Source organism: Narcine bancroftii, chromosome 3 (genome assembly GCF_036971445.1).
Source record: "Narcine bancroftii isolate sNarBan1 chromosome 3, sNarBan1.hap1, whole genome shotgun sequence".
Lineage (NCBI taxonomy): Eukaryota > Metazoa > Chordata > Chondrichthyes > Torpediniformes > Narcinidae > Narcine > Narcine bancroftii.
In genome coordinates, this window is record NC_091471.1 from 174,454,232 (window position 1) to 174,475,845 (window position 21,614).

Sequence of the window (21,614 nt, forward strand, 5' to 3'; positions counted from 1 at the left end):
AATAGAAAAAACCACCCCTGTTAATTCAAAACCCCGACCACTCTACAAGTTTGGAAAAAAAAACAAGTGATGACAACCTGAAAATAGACAGCACAGCATCGAAGCTTATTATAACAACCCTAAAACTTTTAATTGTGGTAATGGTCCATAAAAGGGTCCCATATCTTTAGGAAATTAGTATTCAAATCTTTAATGCCATATCTAACGTTGTTAAAGTTTTAATCGTTGCCAAAGACCTGTCAGAATAATACTGGAGAGAGCAGAACTATAAATATTTTCCTTTTTGGCATTCAGCAACATGAGAGGGTATAATTGATGTCAATGCCAGTTGGATAGCTTTTATAACTGGAAAATAATACTGAACAAATAGCATCTAAGAAGCACCACAAAGTAGTGTTGCCAAGGATATGGCTCTGTTATCTGCAGATGCCCTTTTGTCTGCAGACTTTCATGTTTAACTGAGTTTTATATAGTTGGTTTCTTCAGTTGTTAAGCCTTGAAAACAAGCAAAGGAATTGCCTTTGAATTTGTAAATTAAGGAAATGTTGACACCAACATTGACATAGAATGCTGTCAGGATGGCGAGAACAATGCGACTTCCCAACATAAATTGTAGTTGAAAAGAATAATGTACAGTATGCATGCTCAATGAAACCTTTGGTAATAGCTGAGGGAGAAAAGAATTACAGCTTTCTTCAATAAGTTAAGATGAAAAGAGAGGGTGGATGTTCACAAGAAGCATAAACACCAAGAGGTCTGTTTCTATGGTGAACATTTTATGTTTTCTTCTTTAGCAATCCCTTGAGATTCAGAATGATACCCTCCCTCTGCACATACTGTATGTGCACGACCATTGCCAGCACAATTCCCTGCTCTCGTTTAACACCTCTTGCCTCAGTCCTTCTACATCTTCCACCATCTGCTAACCTCCTCCCTGTGCCTCCTACTTCCTTAGGCTCCCTCCTCTTTCATCCACCCCTTCTCCTCCTTGCCCCTTTCTTTTTTTTACTCAATTACCAGGCACTCCCACCCACTCGTCATCAACTGACCTCCCCATTGTTCCAGCTGCCTGCCACACAGTCAGTTCAGAATGAGGGCACTCCTGACTAGCACCACACATTCACTTCAGGGCTGTTTCCCAATTGCCATTTGCCCTCCTTATGACCTCAGCAGACCCATTGCCCAACCTCTTCTGGACTAAGCCACAGATTATGGGCAATGCAATATCAAGGGCACTTACTGCAAGCAACTAAATCTCTAATTCTATTTTTATTGCATAGTACCTTTGATACTCAAATAACATTTGCAATAAATTCTACAGAATTAATTTATTCCCAGATATCAACAGACTTGAGTTAACAGCAAAGACAATTCTTTTCATCCAACTGTTCTATCCTGGGGCTTGTGTTCCACCACAAGCTTCCTTCCATCCAACCCGCAATCATATCCTTTTGATGAAAGATGATCTGTTCAAAACATGCTCTTCTTTCTGCACTTGCTGCATGTCCTTTTGATTACATACAACATTGTAGTTTTTTTTAAATTTCTATAGAAGTAACTGGAATGCTTGAATTTGAACTTTTTCCTATGGAAATCTAGGTCTCCCATTCCTTGAAGTGTTTTTTTTATCATTAACAAAAGGAAAGGCCTACATACAAAAAAAACTAACTTGCATTGTTACGAGCCCAAAGGAGTCAAAACTAACAGCAACAGAAATTCACCAGGACAACGGCTGCTTAAACAAAACTGGTTTTATTTTCTTAATACATGATAATAAGATCAATACTTAACTTATTACTATTAACTTAAGCCCCTTCTAATTCTAAGTGCACGTATGTGTAATGTTTATGTGTTCAGGCAAATTCTTTTTCACTGTCCAGTCACTTTTCACTTCTCCAAGTGCAATCTTCCACACTGTGCACAGAATTAAGCAGTTAGCATATTCACCAGGATTTGATGCTTTAACTTAAATTGTCAGGAAGGTCTTTGTTGGTTTCAGAGAAATATCCGTTGGACACACAAACTGATCTCCTTCAGTCAGCAACTGGTGTCTTACTGAAGAAACTTGCCCACTCTTGGTTTTTTCCAAAACATAACCTCTTCTTCCAGGTTACCACAAGGAGTTCTTCTTTTTCCCCTATTGCAGGAGAAATAATAACCAGCCACAACCTCTGCAATTGACGACAGAGATTTAGAATAGGCTGAACTCAGAACCTGTCTTGAAATGGGATTGTGCAGCCGGTCTGTCACTTGCAGCGTTCACTGCAAACTGCTGCAGAATACTCTCCCAAACAATGGATGTTTGCAAAACCATGGGGCCTCTCTTAGGGCAACAAACTGCAAAAAGAACTCTGGCGCCAGTTTAGCAGTAAAAGATTTCTCAGTCCTTGAACGTGGACACTGTTCAAACATGCTGGTCCATTAACACCTACTTGTGAAACTCCCACAAGCATTTCCCATTGTCTCTGCAAAGCCAACTGTAGCCATAAACTCTACCCTTGCATGTTCATGCAAGAAATAAACCATAAAGTGATCCAGTGTTCATTTGGTAACCAGAGGTGGAGAGGGTGAGCAAATATAAATTCATGGGAGTCCCTATTTTAGAAGACCTTTCCTCCAAAATGTCATTGTGAAGAAAGCATGTCAGCACTCTAATTTCTGAGGAGTTTTCATAGGGTTGTAAGACAAAGAAAACCTTGGCAAACTTCTCCAGATGTGTAGGAGAAAGTGTGCTGACCAGCTACATCATGGCCTGGTATAGGGCCTCTGAGCAGAAATCCCTGTAAAAGGTAGTGGTCACATCCCAGTACAACACAGGCAAAATTCTCCACACCATCAAGAAAATCTACATGGAATGCTGCTGTTGGAGAGCAGCTGCAATCATCAAGAATCCACATCACCCAAGATGTGCTCTGTTCTTGCCGCTGCCATCAGGAAAGAGAAAAAGGAAACTCATACCAGTGGTTAAGGAACAGTTGCCACCTCTCCACCATCAGACTTCTAAAGAACAAACTCAATTAGTGAATCTTATAAGAACTCTTAATTTACACATAATTTATTATTGACTGTTTTGCAGTTTTGTTTGCATTCCTTTATGTTTACTTCTCTCTCTCTTACAGTACCCTCCATAATGTTTGGGACAAAGACACATTTTTTACCTTTATTTGCCCCTCTGCTCCACAGTTTTAAATTCACATGTGATTAAAGTGCACATTCCAGATTTTTTTCATGGTTATTTGTATACATTTTGGTTTGACCGTGACCATATAGAAATTGCAGTACTTTTTATACACAGTCCCCTCAATCCGGTGCCCCATAATATTTGGGACATAGCAATGGTATGTATATTAAAGTAGTCAAGTTTAGTACTTTGTTACATATCCTTTACATGCAATGACTGCTTGAAGTCTGTGATTCATAGACATCATCAGGTGCTGAGCATCTTCCCTGGTGATGCTCTGCCAGGCCTCAGTTCCTACTTGTTTAGGGGCGTGCCCCTTAAGTTTTTTGTTCAGCATATGGAAGGCATGCTCAATTGGATTTAGGTTGGGTAACTAATTTGGCCATCCAAAATTTTCCAGGTTTTAGCTTTGAAAAACTTCATTGTTTCGAATCATTGTCTTGCTGGAGAATGAAGCACCATCCAATGAGTTTGTAGCCATTTGCTAAACACTGCAGAATTCATTTTTCTACTGACATCATTAGTTACAACATCAATGAAGATAAAAGCACCAGTACCTGTGGCAGTCATACATGCCCAGGCCATAACACCTCCACCACCATGTTTCACACTTGAAGTGGTACAGTATGCTTTGGATCTTGGGCAGTTCTTTTACACCTCAACACGTTGCTCTTGCCATCACTCTGATACAGGTTAATCTTGATCTCATCTGTCCAAAAGACCTTTTTCAGAATACTGCAGGCTCTTTTAAATACTTTTTGGCAAACTCATCTGGCCGTCCTGTTTCTGTGGCTAACTAGTGGTTTGCATCTTGCAGTGTCACCTCTGTATTTTTGATCATGAAGTCTTCTGCAGACAGTTGTTATTGACACATCCTGAAGAATGTTTCTGATCTGTCAGCCAGGCATTTGGGGAGTTTTGTTCATTATGATGAGAATTCTGTTATCAGCAGTGGAGTCTTCCTTGGAATACCAGTCCTTTTGTGATTACTGAACTCACCAGTGCGCTCTTTTTTTCTTAATGATGTTCCAAACAGTTGTTTTTGTAATCCTAAGGTTTTGGTGATGTCTCTTACGGTTTTATTCCTGTTTTTCAGTCTCATAATGGAGCTTCTTTGACTTTCATTGGCACAACTTTGGTCCTCATGTTGAAAATTGGCAACCGCAGATCGCAAAGATGATCAAAAACCTATCTCTCTTACATCTGCACCAATGAATCAATTAAACATATCTGAGTACTCACAATCACCTATGAAATCAAAAGTCCCAAATATTATGGTGCCCTGAAATGAGGGAACTATAAATTGTATACAAATATCCTGAATAAAATCTGGAATGTGCACTTTAATCACATGCAAATTGTTTGATTACAAATTTAGTACTGTGAAGCAGAGGGCCAAATAAAGGAAAAAAGTGCCTTGGTCTGAAACACTAGGGAGGGCACTGAATATAGGTTATCATTTCTTGAGTATGACCAATAAGTTCCAATTCTGCATGGTCTGTAGGAAAAAAATACTCTCCAGGTTGTATGTGATGTCATGTATGTACTTTGACAATAAATCTGAACTTTGAACGATGCTGTGTGAAAACTCATGAACTGATGCATCTGAGTTAGTGTGGCCACCAGCATTCTGCAGCATGCAAAAGTTGGCATTGTACCTGACACGCATTTGAATTGGGAATCCTTGCAGATTCTGCATTCCTTATTGTGTGGCATTCTTTTGTGTATCTGCTTCCAGATTTGTTGCAAACTGAATGATAGCAATATATGGTTGAGAAGCAGGCAGACTACAAGTCTACTGACCATTCAGAATCAAAATGCAAACGGACATTAAATTGGAGAAAACAGCATGTTCTACGTTCATATGAAGAGTGCACTCAAAATCAATCAGAAACAACATTTCCTCCTCACTGATGATCAACACAAGCGCACAACTAAGGATGTTTGCTTAGCTCACTGCTCTACTCACTATACATCCATGACTGAGTGGTGAAGCACAATTCAAATGCCTTCTACAAATTTGCTGATAACAGCAGGGCCATCAGCAGAATCTCAGACAGCAGTGAGGTAGCGGTATGAGGAGTGAGATAGATCAGCTAGTTGAGTAATGCCATAACAACAACTTTGCATTCAACATTAGCAAAACCAAGTAGCCAATTATGAACTTGAGGAAGGGGAAATCATGAAAGTACGAATCACTCCTTGTGGGGTCAGCAGTGGAAAGGGTTAAGAGCTTCAAGTTCCTGGGGTGTCAACATCTCTGAGGATCTGTCCTGGGGCCTCCATTGTCAATGCAATCGCAAAGAAGGCTCACCAGTGGTTATAGTTTGTGAGAAGTTTGAGTAGATTTGGTACGTCACCAAAGACTGTTGCAAATTTGTACGGGTGTACCGTGGATAGCATTCTGACGGATTGTGTCACTCTCGGTTATGGAGGTGTCAATGCACAGGACAAAAAAAAATTACAGAGTTGTGAACTCAGCCAGCACTGTCACGGGCATCAGTCTTCACTCTATCAAGGACATCTTCAAGAGGCGGTCTCTTAAGAAAGCAGCCTCTATCCTCAAGGACCCCACCACCCAGGCCACACTGCTACCCTCAGGAAGGAGGTACAGGAGCCTGAAAACAAACACCCAGCTGCACAAGGCAGCCTCTTCCCCTCTGCCATCAGATTTCTGAATGGACAGTGAACCAGAGACACTTTCTCTCTTATTTTTGCACTGTTATATATTTTTAAATGTAATTTTGTAGCAATATTTACACTGTGACGCTACTGAAAAACAACACATTTCATGGCATGTTCATGACAATAAATTCTGATTCTGAAGAGACATCTGTACACTCATATTCTTAGGAAAATAGAATATATAATGATGTACATAGTCTGATGCAATACAATCTCAGTTTTGCTCACCAACATAGTTACTTTTGCAAAAAGAGTAGGATTTACAGTATCTTTGCATGATTCAATGTAGTATATGTTACTCAGTGGAGTTAAACCGAAACATAACTGTGTGGCTATTCAATGCTATTTTGCTCTGGGTCCTTATGTAAAGAGATGCAGTGATGTGTACAGTGGAGCTCAAAGGTGTTTTGTGTATTTCAGCATTAGAATATTGCAACGATGCATCCAGGAACAAATTGTGCATCGACCACAATGCATCTCTGACTTAACATGTCTTTTGAAGCAGAGAACTTTTCTGTTTCATGCATCAGTTTAAATGCTGTATATTGACAATTCTTCCTCCCGTCTACTGTGGCTGTGAGACTATGGGAAGGTGCACATCATTAACCTCACAGGTTTAGTATTTCAAGGTTAATTCTTTCTATGTCAACCAGAAATCTGCTTGGTAAGAAATTGTAATTGTATTTGGAGTGGTTCAGTGGACACAGTTTTGCCTCGAAGAATGGCTATGTTGCTTTTCTCTTTACTCTATGTGGGATCTTGCCGTGTACCATCTAGTTTGGGGCTTTACAACTGTGGCTAATCTTCAAAAGTAATTAGTTGATTAGGAGGTGCTTTGGATATCCTGAAATCATGAAAAAGCAATGTATATATAATTACTAGCATACCAACTAACTTGGCTTGAGTGTCATTTTTCAATGCATAAATGTTTGGGGAGCTCAAAAATCTCTGTGAAAATCTAACCTACATGTTAAGTCTCAGCCTTACTAATAAATAATGTGTTAAAGTAGAAAGTCTTCAGTTATTGACTAATTACTTTGCAACGAATCTGACGGCAGAGTCACATTTATGAATAATATTTACGGTGAGTAATTGTGCCCAAATCACCCTCTGCTTGCCTTAACTAATCAAAACCAAACTGCAATCCCTTCCCTGTGCATATGTTTCAGATTTCCGCTGTCTTTGTACATTTTATCCTCATTGAATCTTTCCTACATTCCTTGGCCCATTTGTTAAATTTGTCCAGATTTTTTTGTCTCACAATCTGCCCTCCACAAGTCTTTCCTGAACATTGCTGGCTATTGGTAACAAATTTTACAATATGGCAAGAAGCGACTCTTTTGTATTCTTCATGAATAATATGAATAAGAATGGGTCCAGATAGGCCCCTTGAGAATTTTAGTCACCCTTCAGTTTGAACTTAGTTTCCATGTACAAATTTCTCCTTCCTGTACCTAACCAATTTTTCATCCAGCTGTCTAATTTGTCATTACTTATTTTTAAGTAATGTATCATAAATTCATCTTTATAAAATGGTTCTATAATTTCGATTTCATGGCCTTGTGTTAGTGTCTGTCTCTGGAAATGACCTGGTGCCAAGCTGATTTTTATGAGCTTTCATATTAAATGGGTGTAACTTCACAGATTAGAATAGTAGGATTTACAGGGATCACATAATTATGGATGAGGAAAACCATTTGGCCCATCTCTAATTATCCTTCCAGAGCATCATGTACAACTACTTCATAAAAGATCCTCTTTTTCCTTTCCACCTTAATTGGTCATAAATGTATGATTGAATACATCTGTCAGTATCACATTCACAGCCAGTTTTGTACCTTCACATAATATGAAGAAAATGTACTGGTAGTCACTTGTTTATTTACCATTTACTAAACTAAGTGCTCCCCTAGAACATAGAACATTACAGCACAGTACAGCCCTTTGGGCCTCAATGTTGTACCAACCTATATATCCCTAACAAAAAAAAACCCTTCTAACCCCATAACCCCCTATTTTTCTTTCATACATGTGCCTGTCTAAGAGTCTCTTAAATGTTCCTAATGTTTCATCCTCCACCTCTGTCTCTGGCCAGGCATTACAAGCACCCACACATCTCTGTGTAAAAAAAAAAAAACTTACCCCTGATGTCTCTCCTAAATTTTCCTCCCTTCACTTTTTTGAAGGGAGGTGTTTGCTATTCCTGCCATTGGATAAAGGTGCTGGCTGTCCACCTTATCTATGCCTCTTATAATTTTGTAGACCTCTATTAAGTCTCCTCTAATCCTTCTTCAATTCAAAAAGTCCCAATTTTGCTAACCTTGCCTCATAAGACTTTTTTCTCAATCCAAGCAACATCCTGGTAAATCTCCTCTGCACCCTCTCCATAGCTTCCACATCCTTCCAATAATGAGGTGACCAGAACTGAACACAATACTCTAAGTGTGGTCTCACCAGAAATTTGTAGTTGCAACATGACCTCTCTACTCTTGAACTCCATCCGCCTGTTAATGAAGCCCAGCATCCCATAGGCCTTCTCAACTATCCTATCAACCTGTGCAGCAACTTTAAAAGATGCATGGATTTTGACCCCAAGCTCCCTCTGTTCCTCCACACAACCATTAATCCTGTACTTAAACTTCAAGTATGACCTTCCAAAATGCATGACCTCAGACCTATCTGGATTGAACTCCATCTGCCACTTTTCCACCTAATTCTGCATCATGCCTATATCTTTTTATAATCTATGACAAACTTTAGCATTATCTACAACTCCTCCAACCTTCATATCATCTGCAAACTTACTGACCCATCCTTCCATTTCTTCATTAACATCATTTATAAAAATCATAAAGAGCAGGGGTCCCAGAACAGATCCCTGTGGAACTCCACTCGTCACCAACCTCCAGGCAGAATATTTTCTGTCCACTACTACTCTCTGCTTTCTACATGCAAGCTCATTTTTAATCCACACACCCAAGGTTCCATGAATCCGATGTCTCATGACTTGCTGAATGACTCTATTATGTTTAAATATTTGGGTTAATTTTTTTTTCAGTACCTTGAACATCCCCTCATTTCTAAACTCCTATTTTCCCTCATTAACTGTGATTCTGGTCCTGGGAATGTCCTGGTGTGTTTTGCCTGCTGTCCTTGGATACTTTTCTGTTTTTTGTTTACCAGAATGAGGTGCAATACTCAGAATACAAAGTTGCCTCACTACCTCCTCAGATTTATATTCTACTGTACAAACTGGGCAGTTACTGTCTTACTCCCTTTGTAAATTTCACTCTAATTTAGAGTGCTCTTGGTGCCTGCCACATTGACCACCGCCAGTGGGCTGATAACGCCTCAAACCGTGCATCTTGGCACCTCAAAGTTTGGCGGGCAGCAACCTCCTTTGAAGAAGACCGCAGAGCCCACCTCACTGACAAAAGGCAAAGGAGGAAAAACCCAACACCCAACCCCAACCAACCAATTTTCCCTTGCAACCGCTGCAATCGTGTCTGCCTGTCCCGCATCGGACTTGTCAGCCACAAACGAGCCTGCAGCTGACGTGGACTTTTTACCCCCTCCATAAATCTTCGTCCGCGAAGCCAAGCCAAAGAAAAAAGAGTGGTCCAATAAAACTGCTAGGACTCTTAACTTTTTTTAAAAAACTTTTAAAATATTTTACATTCTCTCCCTTTCATGTAGCTCTTTTTTCTATATCGCTGCACTAAATGATGCCATACCTATTGATATTTCTTTCCCAATGCATTCCTCTAGCAGCCTCTGCAAATAACAGCAGCTTCAATGGCAGCAGACTGGTGCCAAGGAAGATCAAGTGACTGCCCTCTTGATGCTGGTTGTCAAGGATAGCAGTGGGTTCAAAGCCAGATTCAAAGCAGAGTTGGATGTGCAGGGCAACTTCCTCCATAAAGTTTACAGCCTGCTATAGAAAGCTATTTTTAAACAATTGAACGGTTGCCTTTCACTGCTCTGTCTCTGATGCAGTTGCATCAGGAGACCAAAATTCCTTGCACTAGGCTACTTGAGATGGTGCTTGCTCAGCAATAAGTCGTCCTCTGGCATATCCCTCCATGTTAACAATGTAAAATGAAGACAACAGCATTTTCCATGCTTATATGCAGATCACTGAACTCTTAACACTACCCACTGGTAGCACCACAATCTGCCCTCAAACAAAGCCAGAGCAATGCTGAATCACCAAGCCAAAAGGTGACCTGAACTCCAAGATAAGAGACACCTTTTATCCCCTTTACGTGGCAGCTCGTTAAGCTTCTTTCACCAATTCTTCCAGTTCCTTGTTAATGCCACAGCACCATATTGCTTCTGCAGCTGTGCCATCAATGAGCAGTAGCTGAAGTCAAAGCACAGAAATGCTTCAGGAACTCAACCACTTTTGCAGCATCCATAGGAGGTAAAGATATATTACAGACTTTTCAGGCCTGAGCTCTTCCTCAAGGTAATCACAGTGTCTGCAGACTTTCATGTTTCTCTCCTCTCAGCAATTGAAGTCACCAGTCTTGTGGAAACCTAGATCCCCATCTTCCCTCAAGGGGAAAAAAAAATTATCAGGTGCTACAGTAAAGATCAGCACCCAGGGCCTCATGAAGCTAATTTCTAATCTTTTCCATTAATTATTGGGTAAAAATGTCATTTGGTGATTGCTGAATAAGTTTTTGGTCCAAATTTGACATTGCTGTTTTTAATATTATGGAGAATTGACAGCAATACCCATGAATTGTGGGAACCTAATTTAACTAAATTATTCTCCTATTTAAATAATTCCAAGTTGCTCCCTCTCAAAATTTTTGCTTATCCAATGTCTTATCAGTCATTTTGGGTACTCCCTTGACCAGTTAACATTTAATCATTTCTGTGATATTACTGAATTTATAAGCTGCAGGATTTAGTAAGCTCCTGAATCTATTAGTCAAAGTTTTAACTATTTTAGACTTGACTCCTATCAGGATAACATGCAAAGGTCTTTGACAAATTATTAAGAAAATTTGTTGCCTCATATTTGTGAATGCATAGGAACCAAGAGTTACTCTTGGGGCACATTCATTGATAATTTTGTTCTGCTATTTTAACAGTGATATTTGGTTAAGTTCAAGTTCAAATTTATTGTCAAAGTAAATACAAGATATTACATACAACTCTAAGATTCTGTTTCCTACAGGACAGGCAGGATTTTTTAATTATCAGTAACTGTACTCCAGAAGGAAGAAATTAATAGAAAAGACAGAAATGTAAACAAAATGATTGTGCAAAACCAAAAAAAAAAATCAGTTACAAATAAAGAGCAAAGAAAGAGTTCTTAAATGAGTCTCTGATTGAGTCTGTTGTTTTGGGTTCTGATGGTTGAGGGGTGGTGACAATTCCTGAACCTGGAGGCTCGAGTGCTGTGGCACCCAACCCAACTTCCTGATGGCAGCAGTGAGAACGGAGCATGTCCTGGGTGGAGTGCATCCTTGATGATTGCTGCTGCACTCTATCGGCAGGACTCCACAGGGCTCAGAAGTGTTGGTGCCTCCTTACCTGGTCATGATGCACTTTCTGCTACACATCTGTAGAAGTTTGCCAAGGTTTCCAGTGACATATTGAACCTCTGCAAATTCCTGAGGAAGTAGAGGCACTGACCTGCTTTCTTCATGATGATATTAGTATGATGGATCCTGGAGAGGTTCTCTGTGATAATGACTTTAAATTTGGTCACCCTCTCCACCTCTAATCCCCTAATGATCACTAGATCGTACACCTCTGGTTATCCTTCAATACAGTTTACAATCAGGTCCTCAGTCTTGGGGACGTCGAGTTATTGTTAATGCACCATTCAGCAAAGTTTTCAACCTTCCTCCAGTATTCTGACTTTTCACCCCTTTTTATACAACCCACTAGGGTAGCATCGTCAGTAAATTTATATCCTGTATTGTTGTCCTGATATATATTATAGTGACATTTTAGAGTACATGATCTGGTGGAGTAGTTTATCCACAAATTGTCAAACCCACACAAATTTTCAACCTTTGCCATCTTCTCTTTCCAGTAAATGCAGAATGAAAAATGCCCTCCATGTCTTTCTTTGGGGAAACTCTGGAGTCTTACCAAATCAAAATTTCACCCCACAAGTGCCTTCTGAGTTACTCGATGCAAGAATTTTCTTTTGGCATCTCAAGAAACAATAGTGTGAAAAATAACCTTCTGCATTATATATTAGAAGTAGGTTCTTTTAGGCATGCAGCAAGGTCAGAGGTTGATGGACAATACAGGCAAAGCTTCCTGTAATAAATGCCAGTATATTGGGAATCTTTTTTTTCAATAGGATCAATAGATAACCTACAATAAGAAATGTACTTTTACATTTTCAAGCTGCTGACTTTCAGACAGTGCATCCTTCACATTCTCTGGAACAATGCACCTGGTCACACATTGCCAAGAAAAACAGCCAATTGTTTTTAATAACTGAAGATTTATTTTCCCTCATTTTCTAATAAACCATTCCAAAATACCTAACAGATAGGTGACCTACAAAAGAAAAGTAGACCCGTTTGTACTTGGTCTCTGAAACATTGTGCTTTTCACAGCATTTTTCTCATGATAGGACTTTCCAAAATATGGAAGGAACCCCAAAATGGTGGAGACTGCGGCATGCAGAATGGGTTCATGTGTGCAAAAACAGGAAACATGGCCATCTAATCTTGTCAGCAGTGGATGAAAAATGGTGCACTAAAGATGAGATAGACAAGGAATGGATAGAATACGGTTCTTTTTTTTTGGGTGAGATATTAAACTGAATCCTCATTGTCCTCCAAGGTAGACAAAACAGCTCCCATGCCACTTTTTGACATGGAATCCTTCCGATGTCCTGGCCACAATATATCCCTCAATAATTGCCATTGTCTGGTCAGTTCGTGATGATGGAACCTGCCTACCGTTCTATTAAAGGTGATAACATTTCAAAGTATGTTATTAGAGGAATAGATTAGATTTCCTAATGTCATGAAAGATGCTATGTGAAAGAAATTATTTTCATGCTGGCAGCATTAGTCTTGATGTGCTACCTCTACCTGCATAAAGGGCACCTGACCTTGTCTGAGAATGTGAAATTGATTCAAACCAATGTTTATCAGGTATTTCTGGCATGTAGCAAGAGAAGGAGTGTCCTGAGAAGGGCTGCCAGCTCATTCTGGATGACTGGCAGCTTTTCTTTGGACATCAAGCAGTAGTGTGACCTGATAATGAGGAAGCCAGGTGAGGGTGCATAAATAATTGGCCAATGAACTAAAAACCTTTAATTTAAAAATGACCACTCTTCACTAGCTGCACTACAGGTTCACTTACAGTATCTGTAGTGTTTATCACAAGCTCTCAAACTCATGACTTCATTTTACTGTAATACTGGACATTATTGCTCCCATGCGCTCAGCATTGTACAAGATTTGCAAATAAAATGGATTATCAACTCATTTGGGTTCTCAGCATGGTCCATGAGGATTAATCAAATGGCAGTAATCCCATATTCAAATTCTGGCAGTGGATTGGGTGATTTGGCCCAATCTTTTTATATCCAGTTGAAAAACTACCAAGCTGCTGCCATTCATTTCGAAGAAACACTCTCAATGGAAAGGGGAACTACACACTGAAAGTTGCTTTGTTACATTCAACCTGACAAAATGCAGCTTAGTTCAGGATCAATGTCTTTTTTCTACCTTTTAAGATAATTAAGGCCAGGCAAATAATATGGCGAGCGATTAGCAATGCAGCGATCTTTACTCTGTATCAATATATGCTTCTCCCCAGTGTTGAACAGCTCTGTTCTGTCTTCTTACCTGATCAAAATCTTTCTTTTAATCATGGCAGATGCACCATTAACATAGAGGTTAGCAGCTGTTTCAGTGCCAGCGATCTGGTCCAGGGTTCGAATCCCATGCTGTCTGTAAGGAGTTTGTACATTCTCCCCATGCCTGCATGGGTTTTCCCTGGGTTCTCCAGTTTCTGGGGTATAGGTTAATTGGGTGGCACTGGCTCAGGAGCTGAAAGGGCTTTTTACCATGCTGTATATCTAAATTTAAATTTAAAAGTTATGTGTATCAGTTTTAAAAACAGAGCAAGCTACTCCACCTGTGATTACACAAGATGAATGCAAATGGAATACTCAGTGATAATCTAAAAAGCAAAGAAAACAATTTTTACATTTTGTATAATCTTCATCTCCCCATTTTATTCAGTGATAATCTAAAAAGAAACAAAGAAAACAATTTTTACATTTTGTATAATCTTCATCTCCCCATTTTACTCAGCACACTGCTCCTTTTCCACAAATACGTGGTGGTTCAAAGCCCAGTCTATATTATAAGAAGTTTGCCTTAGTATACCACAGGTTACAAATTGGATGATAGCTTCATCACCCATTTCTAGTAATAAAACTGGATTTTGTTTGCAAGTCCTTAACTTTACACGTTAGTTTTCATGATGGAAGCCCATATTGGTACAGTCAATTGGAAATTTGGCCTTGACCTGTTCTTGATTCTCCACTCATTAAAGTTGGTCGTTGGAATTTCCAAAAAAGTTCCCCGCCAAGCAAATGTGTTCATCAAATTACATAGGAATAAGAGTAGATCATACATGCTCCTAAATATACTCTGGATTTAATTATCATGATTGACTTGTGTCTCAGCTTGCAGTCCCATAATAACCAAGGTTAACAAAAGTTACCTCATAAAAGGTAAAAATGGAAAGCTTGATGCATTGCCTATCCCTAAAGCTGATTTTGTTTTGTTGTTGACCTGCTTAATTTGCTGCATCATATTCATTAAACAAGTTATATAGAACTAGGAATACTCCTATTAATAATAAATATCTTTTCTTGACTTTTAGGGAGCCGTGTTCTCATTTTTAAGTGTGTTAACAGGAATACTCATGAGGAAGTATCGGAAAACTTGTGTGAAATTGTGATGAGGCCAACACCGGAGGAAGAAGCTTGCAACATCCAACCATGTCCAGCTTAGTACGTTCATAGAGATCTTGTTTATTACATGAAATGTCTTAAGTTACCTGTTTTATATTTATCTGCTCTTAATCTGAAGAATAAACTCAGCGTAATCACCCACAAAATAAACCTTACCTAATTTTACTTTAAATGGAACCCTTCATAAACCTGGAGAGCAGTCTCCGTAGTTTGGATGCAATCCAACCAGGGGCCAGCAGAAACAGACTTAATCAAAGCCTCATGAAAGCTATGAAATTGCAATGTAATAACAAGTAACCACTGGACATTGAGCAGATGTTGTAAAAAATAGAAGCAATGTGTTTTTCAAATGTTCTTCACTGGTGGTTTTTTGAATGGCAATGGTCATGATGTGAACAATTCTGATATGGTCTTTTCTGGAGACTTGTTTTTGCTCATTAACGTGAGGATTGGTTTGAGGAAGCATGGTAACTTGTTATTCTCAGGATAAGCTTGGGGGTGGAGGGGGGTGTCACAGAATTAAAGTCCTTTCTTGTGTTCCAGTAAAATTCCTTATTGGAGCCATCATACCTCATGAGGGGTTTCCATTTCCCCCCATCAGCCATAATCCGAAATTTTTTTTAAAATTATTTACCAACTGCAAGGACACACATTGGAGCCATTTTGAAAAAGTGTTCCATCAGTGAATATTAACTCATGAAAATCAGGAATAAATGTCTTCAATCAAAAACTCGCTTGTTTATTGAAGAATAGATTTGAATGATCAGTTTTCAATTTTGTGCATTGTATCATTCAATGAGTCTCAGGGAAAGCATCATGAATGAAAAATAGACCCTTTCCTCTGCTTTGTCATTTGCTCATGATATGTAGGTCTTAAAGAAATTGAGCATGGATTTCCTGCATGCATTCTCCCTTCATCTGCAGTATTTTCTACATAAATCGTATTCAATTCTTTATAATTTATACAAGTTAACCTTGTTTAGAGGGAGGGGTTAGATTAGTAGGGGGATTTTTCATATTCTTATTTTTTTGCTCATCGAGACCATGAGATAATGATGGGTTCAAGTGCAGATTATTATGGATCATATCACAGAATAAGATGAAAATACCTTTTTTTAAAAAACAAAATTTTTAATTGTATCTTATCTATTTTTTATTCAATACTAATTTTAGATAATATGTAGATATTACCTGTTTTATGTTATTAAACTGAAGACCATGTACACAGGATTTTATCTATAAAATTCAATAAAAAAATTTTTTTGTATTTTCTACAAAATCTTTGGAAATTGTGATGGAAAGGTGAGATTTTATGGAAAGCTTGAACACCATAGATTAAGATCCATGTGAACCCATTTAGCTCACACATTTTTAAATGAACCATTTCATTTTAGGAGTCTTAGGAAAACAGCATTTTTCTCCTTTCATTGTTGTTGATTTAATCAACATGATCTTCCATAGTTTAGGATTGCTTGACTTTTTGACTTTCTGTACTTCTGCCTTTCTTTTGCTCACCGCTCATTTCCTTTATATTTTGTTTCCTGACTTGATAGGTATCACTGACAAGTGAGAACTAGAAATATTATCTCATGTTGATTTACACAATGATACATCTAGACATTGGAATGATTTGCTTGTATTTGTAATTACAAAACCAGAAGCAGAGTTCTTCCCCATAGTTTATGATTTGGAGGGATCTCATACAAGTAACCCACACTATTGTTTGTAATCATAGCTGGGATCTCGGTGAATGGTCTGAATGCAGCAAAACATGTGGACCTGGAATACAACATCGACAAGTTCTTTGCAGACAGGTCTACACCAATCGAACGACCAGTGTTCAACCTGAAAGATGCCGACACCTGGATAAACCTGAAACAACAGCCACTTGCCAATTGAAAATCTGCAGTGAATGGCACATCAGGACAGAGTGGAGCGAGGTAAAGCAACCTCATGGGAGGATCGACAGAACCAATTGGTATAGTTCAGCACAGTTAACGTAGCGGCTAGAACGATGGTAATATTGTGCCAGTGACCCGGGTTCGAATCCAGCGCTGTCTCCAAGAAGTTTGTACTTTTTCCCTGTGTCTGCATGGGTTTCGTCTGGGTGCTCTGATTTCCTCCCACCCTACAGAAGCATATGCAGGTTATTTATATATTTGGGGGCATGGGCTCTTGGGCCAGAAGGACTTGTTACCATGCTGTACATTTAAATTAAATCAAATCAAGGGCACACCAAGGTTTGTACTGATATCACTGCTATCTGAATCTCAGTGCTCTAAATTAGCCAATCCAAGCCCGTATTACTCCCCTGATCCTAGCAAAGCACCTTGATCCCACAATTTGCGTTTCAAAGTTTCTAGAACTTGATTGTTGTTAATTACACAAATAATATGATCAATTATTAAATATTTTAGTTGCCTTTTCTGCAGGAAATAATTAAATTTAGAATTTATTTTGGGACCCATCATTATGATTGTGGGTGTTCTGCACAATTCACCCAGTAAGTCCTCAAAACTGCTTAAGGATAAGTTGCATTGTGCTGCATGGACCTGCATGGACAAGTGTGTGCCAACTGTACATACTGGATTTTCCCCAACCAGAAGCTTTGGATGAATCAGAAGATTTGGAACCTGCTGAAGTCGAGATCAAGGGCATTTAAGGCCAGGGATCCAGATCTCCACAAGAAATCCACGTACGACCTATGGAAGGCCATCTCTGCAACAAAGTACCAATTCCAGAGGAAGCTAAAGGCAGATACACGCCAGCCATGGCAGGGAGTGCAGGTCACTTCAGCCTACAAAGTGAGGCCAATCACCATAGATGACTGTGATGCTTCACCACCTAATGAGCTGAATTGCTATGCTCGCTTTGAGGAGAACCCAATAGTGCCTGTGAGAATCCCTGCAAAGGCTGAGGATCTTATGGTACCTGTGATATCCCTCGCAAGGCATAAGGCCCTGACACCGTACTTTGCAGGGTACTCAAAATCTGTGCCAACCAACTAGCCAGAATGATCACAGTCATTTTCAACCTCTCATTGCGGCCATCAGAGCTTCCTACCTGCTTCAAAAGGGCATCAATCATCCCGGAGCCCAAGAAGAGCAGAGTGAGCTGCCTCAATGAACATCCCCCAGTAGTACTCACATCTACTGTGATTAATTACTTTGAGGTTGGTCACAGCCAGAATTTTCATAAACCTAAGCAAAGGACTGCTCTCACTGCAATTCGCCCATCGTCACACTCGCTCCCCAGCAGACACAAGAACACTGGCTCTTCACTCAGCTCTGGATCACATCAAAAAGAGCAACTCATACCTCTGGCTTCTCTTCATAGACGACAGCTCAGCCTTCAACACTTTTATTCCCTCAGTGCTGGTCAAGAAGCTCCAAACCCTGGGCCTTTACACCCCCCCCCCCCCCACCACCTCTGCAACTGGATCCTTAGCCCCCTTCTCTACTCACTATATCCACACGAGATTCTACTTTCAAAGAACAATGAACCGTTATTCCACAGTCATAGGTGTAGAGTGGTAAAGAAGGCTTTTCATATTTGCTATCTACAAATTTGCCGATGGTACCACGGTTGTCAGCAGAATCACAAATGGCAATGAGGAAGCGTTCAGGAGGGATATAGATCAGCTCATTGAGTGGTGTCACACAAACAACCTTGCACTCAACATTAGCAAAGCCAAGGAGATAATTGTGGGTATCAGGAGGAAGTCATTGAGGGCTCAGCAGTGGAGAGGGTCAACATCTCCAAGGAACTGTCCTGGAGCCTCCATGTTGATGCAATCACAAAGGCGGCTCACCTGTGGCTATACTATGATAGGTGTTTGAAGAGATTTGCTATGTCACCAAAGATTCTCGCAAACTTCACAAATGTGGTTCCTCTGTTTAAAATGGGCTCCAGGTGTAGGCCCAGTAATTATAGGCTGATAAGTTTGACATCGGTGGTCAGTAAACTAATGGAGAGTATTCTTAGAGACAATATAAGTATCTAGAGAGGCAGGGACTGATCTATTAAAATTGTTACTCTACTCAAACATGGGTTTGTGCAGGGAAGGTCATGTTTGACAAATCTTGATGAATTTTTTGAGGTGACCAGGAAAGTTGATGAGGAAGAGCAGTAGATGTAGTCTGTATGGATTTCAGTAAGGCCTTCGATGAGGTTCCACATGAAAGGTTGGTAAGGAAGGTGTAGGTATTAATGTTGAGATAGTCAGATGGGTTCAACTGTGGCTAGAAGGTAGATGCCAGAGAGTCATGGTGGATAATTGTCTGTCTGGATGGAAGCCAGTGACGAGCGGTGTGCCTCATGGATCGGTGTTTGGTCCCTTGTTGTTTGTCATTTATATTAATGATTTGGATGATGGAGTTGTAAATTGGGCTACTAAATATATGGATGAAACAAAAATAGGGGGAGTTGTGGATAGCAAAGATGGTTTTCAGAGACTGCAGAAGGATTTGGACTGCTTAGAAGAGTGGGCTGAAAGATGGCAGATGGAGTTTAATAGTGAAAAGTATGAAGTGCTTCATTTTGGAAAAATAATCAAAACAGGACATTTGCAGTGAAGGGGAGGGTATTGAGGAATGCAAAGGAACAGAGAGATCTTGGAATAACGGTTCATCGTTCTTTGAAAGTGGAATCTCATGTGGATAGAGTGGTAAAGAAGGCTTTTTGTATGCTGGCCTTTATAAATCAAAGCATAGAATATAAAAGTTGGGAAGTGATGTTGAGACTATTCAAGGCATTGGTCAGGCCAAATTTGGAATACTGTGCAAGTTCTGGACCCCAAATTATAGGAAGGATATCAATAAGGTAGAGAGGGTGAAGAGAAGATTTACTAAAATGTTGCCTGGATTGCAGTATCTAGAATACAAAGAAAGATTGATTAGGCTGCACTTTTATTTATTGGAGCGTAGAAGGTTGAGGGGGGGATTTGATAGAGGTATTCAAAATTATGAGGGGCATTAATAGAGTAGATGTGAATAGACTCTTCCCCTTGCAGAAAGATGAGATTGGAACAAGGGGTCATGAGTTAAGGGTTAGGGGGCCAAGTGGAATGACCTTCCGGAAGAGGTGGTTGTGGCAAGGTCAATTTTGTCATTTAAGAAAAAGTTAGATAGGTGCATGGATGTGAGGGGATTGAAGAGTTATGGGCAGGGTTCAGGCAAGTGGGATTAGAGGAGATCACTTAAATCAATATGGACTAGAGGGGCCATGATGGCCTGTTTCCGTACTGTAATTGTTATGTGGTTGGTTATATGGTTCTACAGGCATACTGTGGAGAGCATTCTGGCTGGTTGCATCATTGTGAAGTATGTATTGAGAGCATTCTAAGCAATTGTATCACTGCCTGGCTTGGAAGCTGTACCACCTCAGACCACAAGACTCTGCAGAGGGTAGTGAAGTCAGCAGAAAAGATTATTGGGGGCTCTCCTCCTACCAATAAGAACATCCACAACACATGATGTAGGCAAAACAAATAAACATTGTTAAGGACTCCACATACCCCTCATGCAACCTGTTCTCCCTTCTGCCATCTGGTAGGAGGTACCGTAGCACTCGGGTCCTTACAGCCAGATTGGGCAACAGCTTTTCCCCCCACCCCACCCCGCAAGACAACAGGATCCTGAATTCCCAGAACATATGAGGATAGTGTACTGTGAACTTTTACTGTATGCTTAATATTTTAATGTGTAACTTCTAACTTTTATGTAAATATGCTGTGGTCCTGGAGAAACACTATCTCATCTTTACCGTGCAAGCATGGTATGAATGATAAATGAAGGTGACTTGCCAATGCTGAGGACAAGGAAAAAAACTATAGAAAACTCAGCCTGCAACATCACGGGCACCAGACTTCACTCCGTCAAGGACATCTACAAGAGGTGACCTAAGAAAACAGCCTCTATCCTCAAGGACCCCCACCTCTTTACTCAGGAAAAAGGCACAGGAGCCTAAAAATGAGCACTCAATGGCTCAAGGATATCTTCACTGCCATCAGATTCCTGAATTATCAATGAACCAAAGACACTGCCTTACTTTTGACTTTTCATGCACTTGTAGCCTTGCGCTACTCGAAGATACACACACGTGTAGTCAGGTATAGTTCTGGTTTATTGGGTGCTGAAACCTGACTTTTATACAATTTGTGTTCCTGCCATTTGTCCCCCTTTCCTGACGTCAGCACCCACATAACAATAGCTTGTTTCCCATGCGTGGGTACTTCTTACATGACAATCCCCATGCGCTGTTGGCTGTGCAGCAGGGCCAGTGCCATGTTGGGGATGCTGGCCCCTCTGCCGCCTTAGCCATTTGACCACTGGTTCTCTTGCTGGAACCAGTGCCACTGGACAGTCTGCTAGCTCCTGGTTGCACTCATTGCCCAGAGCACCAGCCTGATTTGTGCTCAGCAGCAAACCACTGTGGCATTTTTATTATTTTGTAAGGTCATTTTTATGAATGTTTGCACTGTTTGCCATAAAGCAATGTTCTTGGCAATAAATTCTGATGCCTATATTTTCTGAGATTAATGAGGCAATCACCTGAATCTGATGGCTGACTAGGTAGTTCAGTATTTAAGAGGTTAGGTGAGGTGGACTACATTATGGCTCTGTTGTCATGAACTAGAGCAGGGGTTCCCAATCTGGGGACCATGTACCCCCAGTGGTACATTTGCACTTTTTAGGGGGTACATTGGGTCTGAGAGAATAACCACTACTGTACAATACATGGTGTTGTAATCTGCAGTCAGAAAAGGTACAG

At 40.1% G+C, this 21,614-nt stretch overlaps 1 protein-coding gene across 5 annotated transcripts in view; it reads left to right on the plus strand.

Moving 5' to 3' along the window:
• Positions 1-21,614, plus strand: part of adamtsl7 (ADAMTS-like 7) — a 573,773-nt gene that overhangs the window by 512,976 nt on the left and 39,183 nt on the right. For all 5 annotated transcript variants that reach the window (XR_011353929.1, XM_069925866.1, XM_069925865.1 and 2 more), the window contains exons 12-13: positions 14,753-14,882; positions 16,579-16,783. Coding sequence is in view for 4 of the 5 variants with exons in the window: in XM_069925866.1 (XP_069781967.1) it covers positions 14,753-14,882; positions 16,579-16,783 (335 nt within the window). In the remaining variant the exon portion in view is untranslated. The remainder of the gene's footprint in view (positions 1-14,752; positions 14,883-16,578; positions 16,784-21,614) is intronic.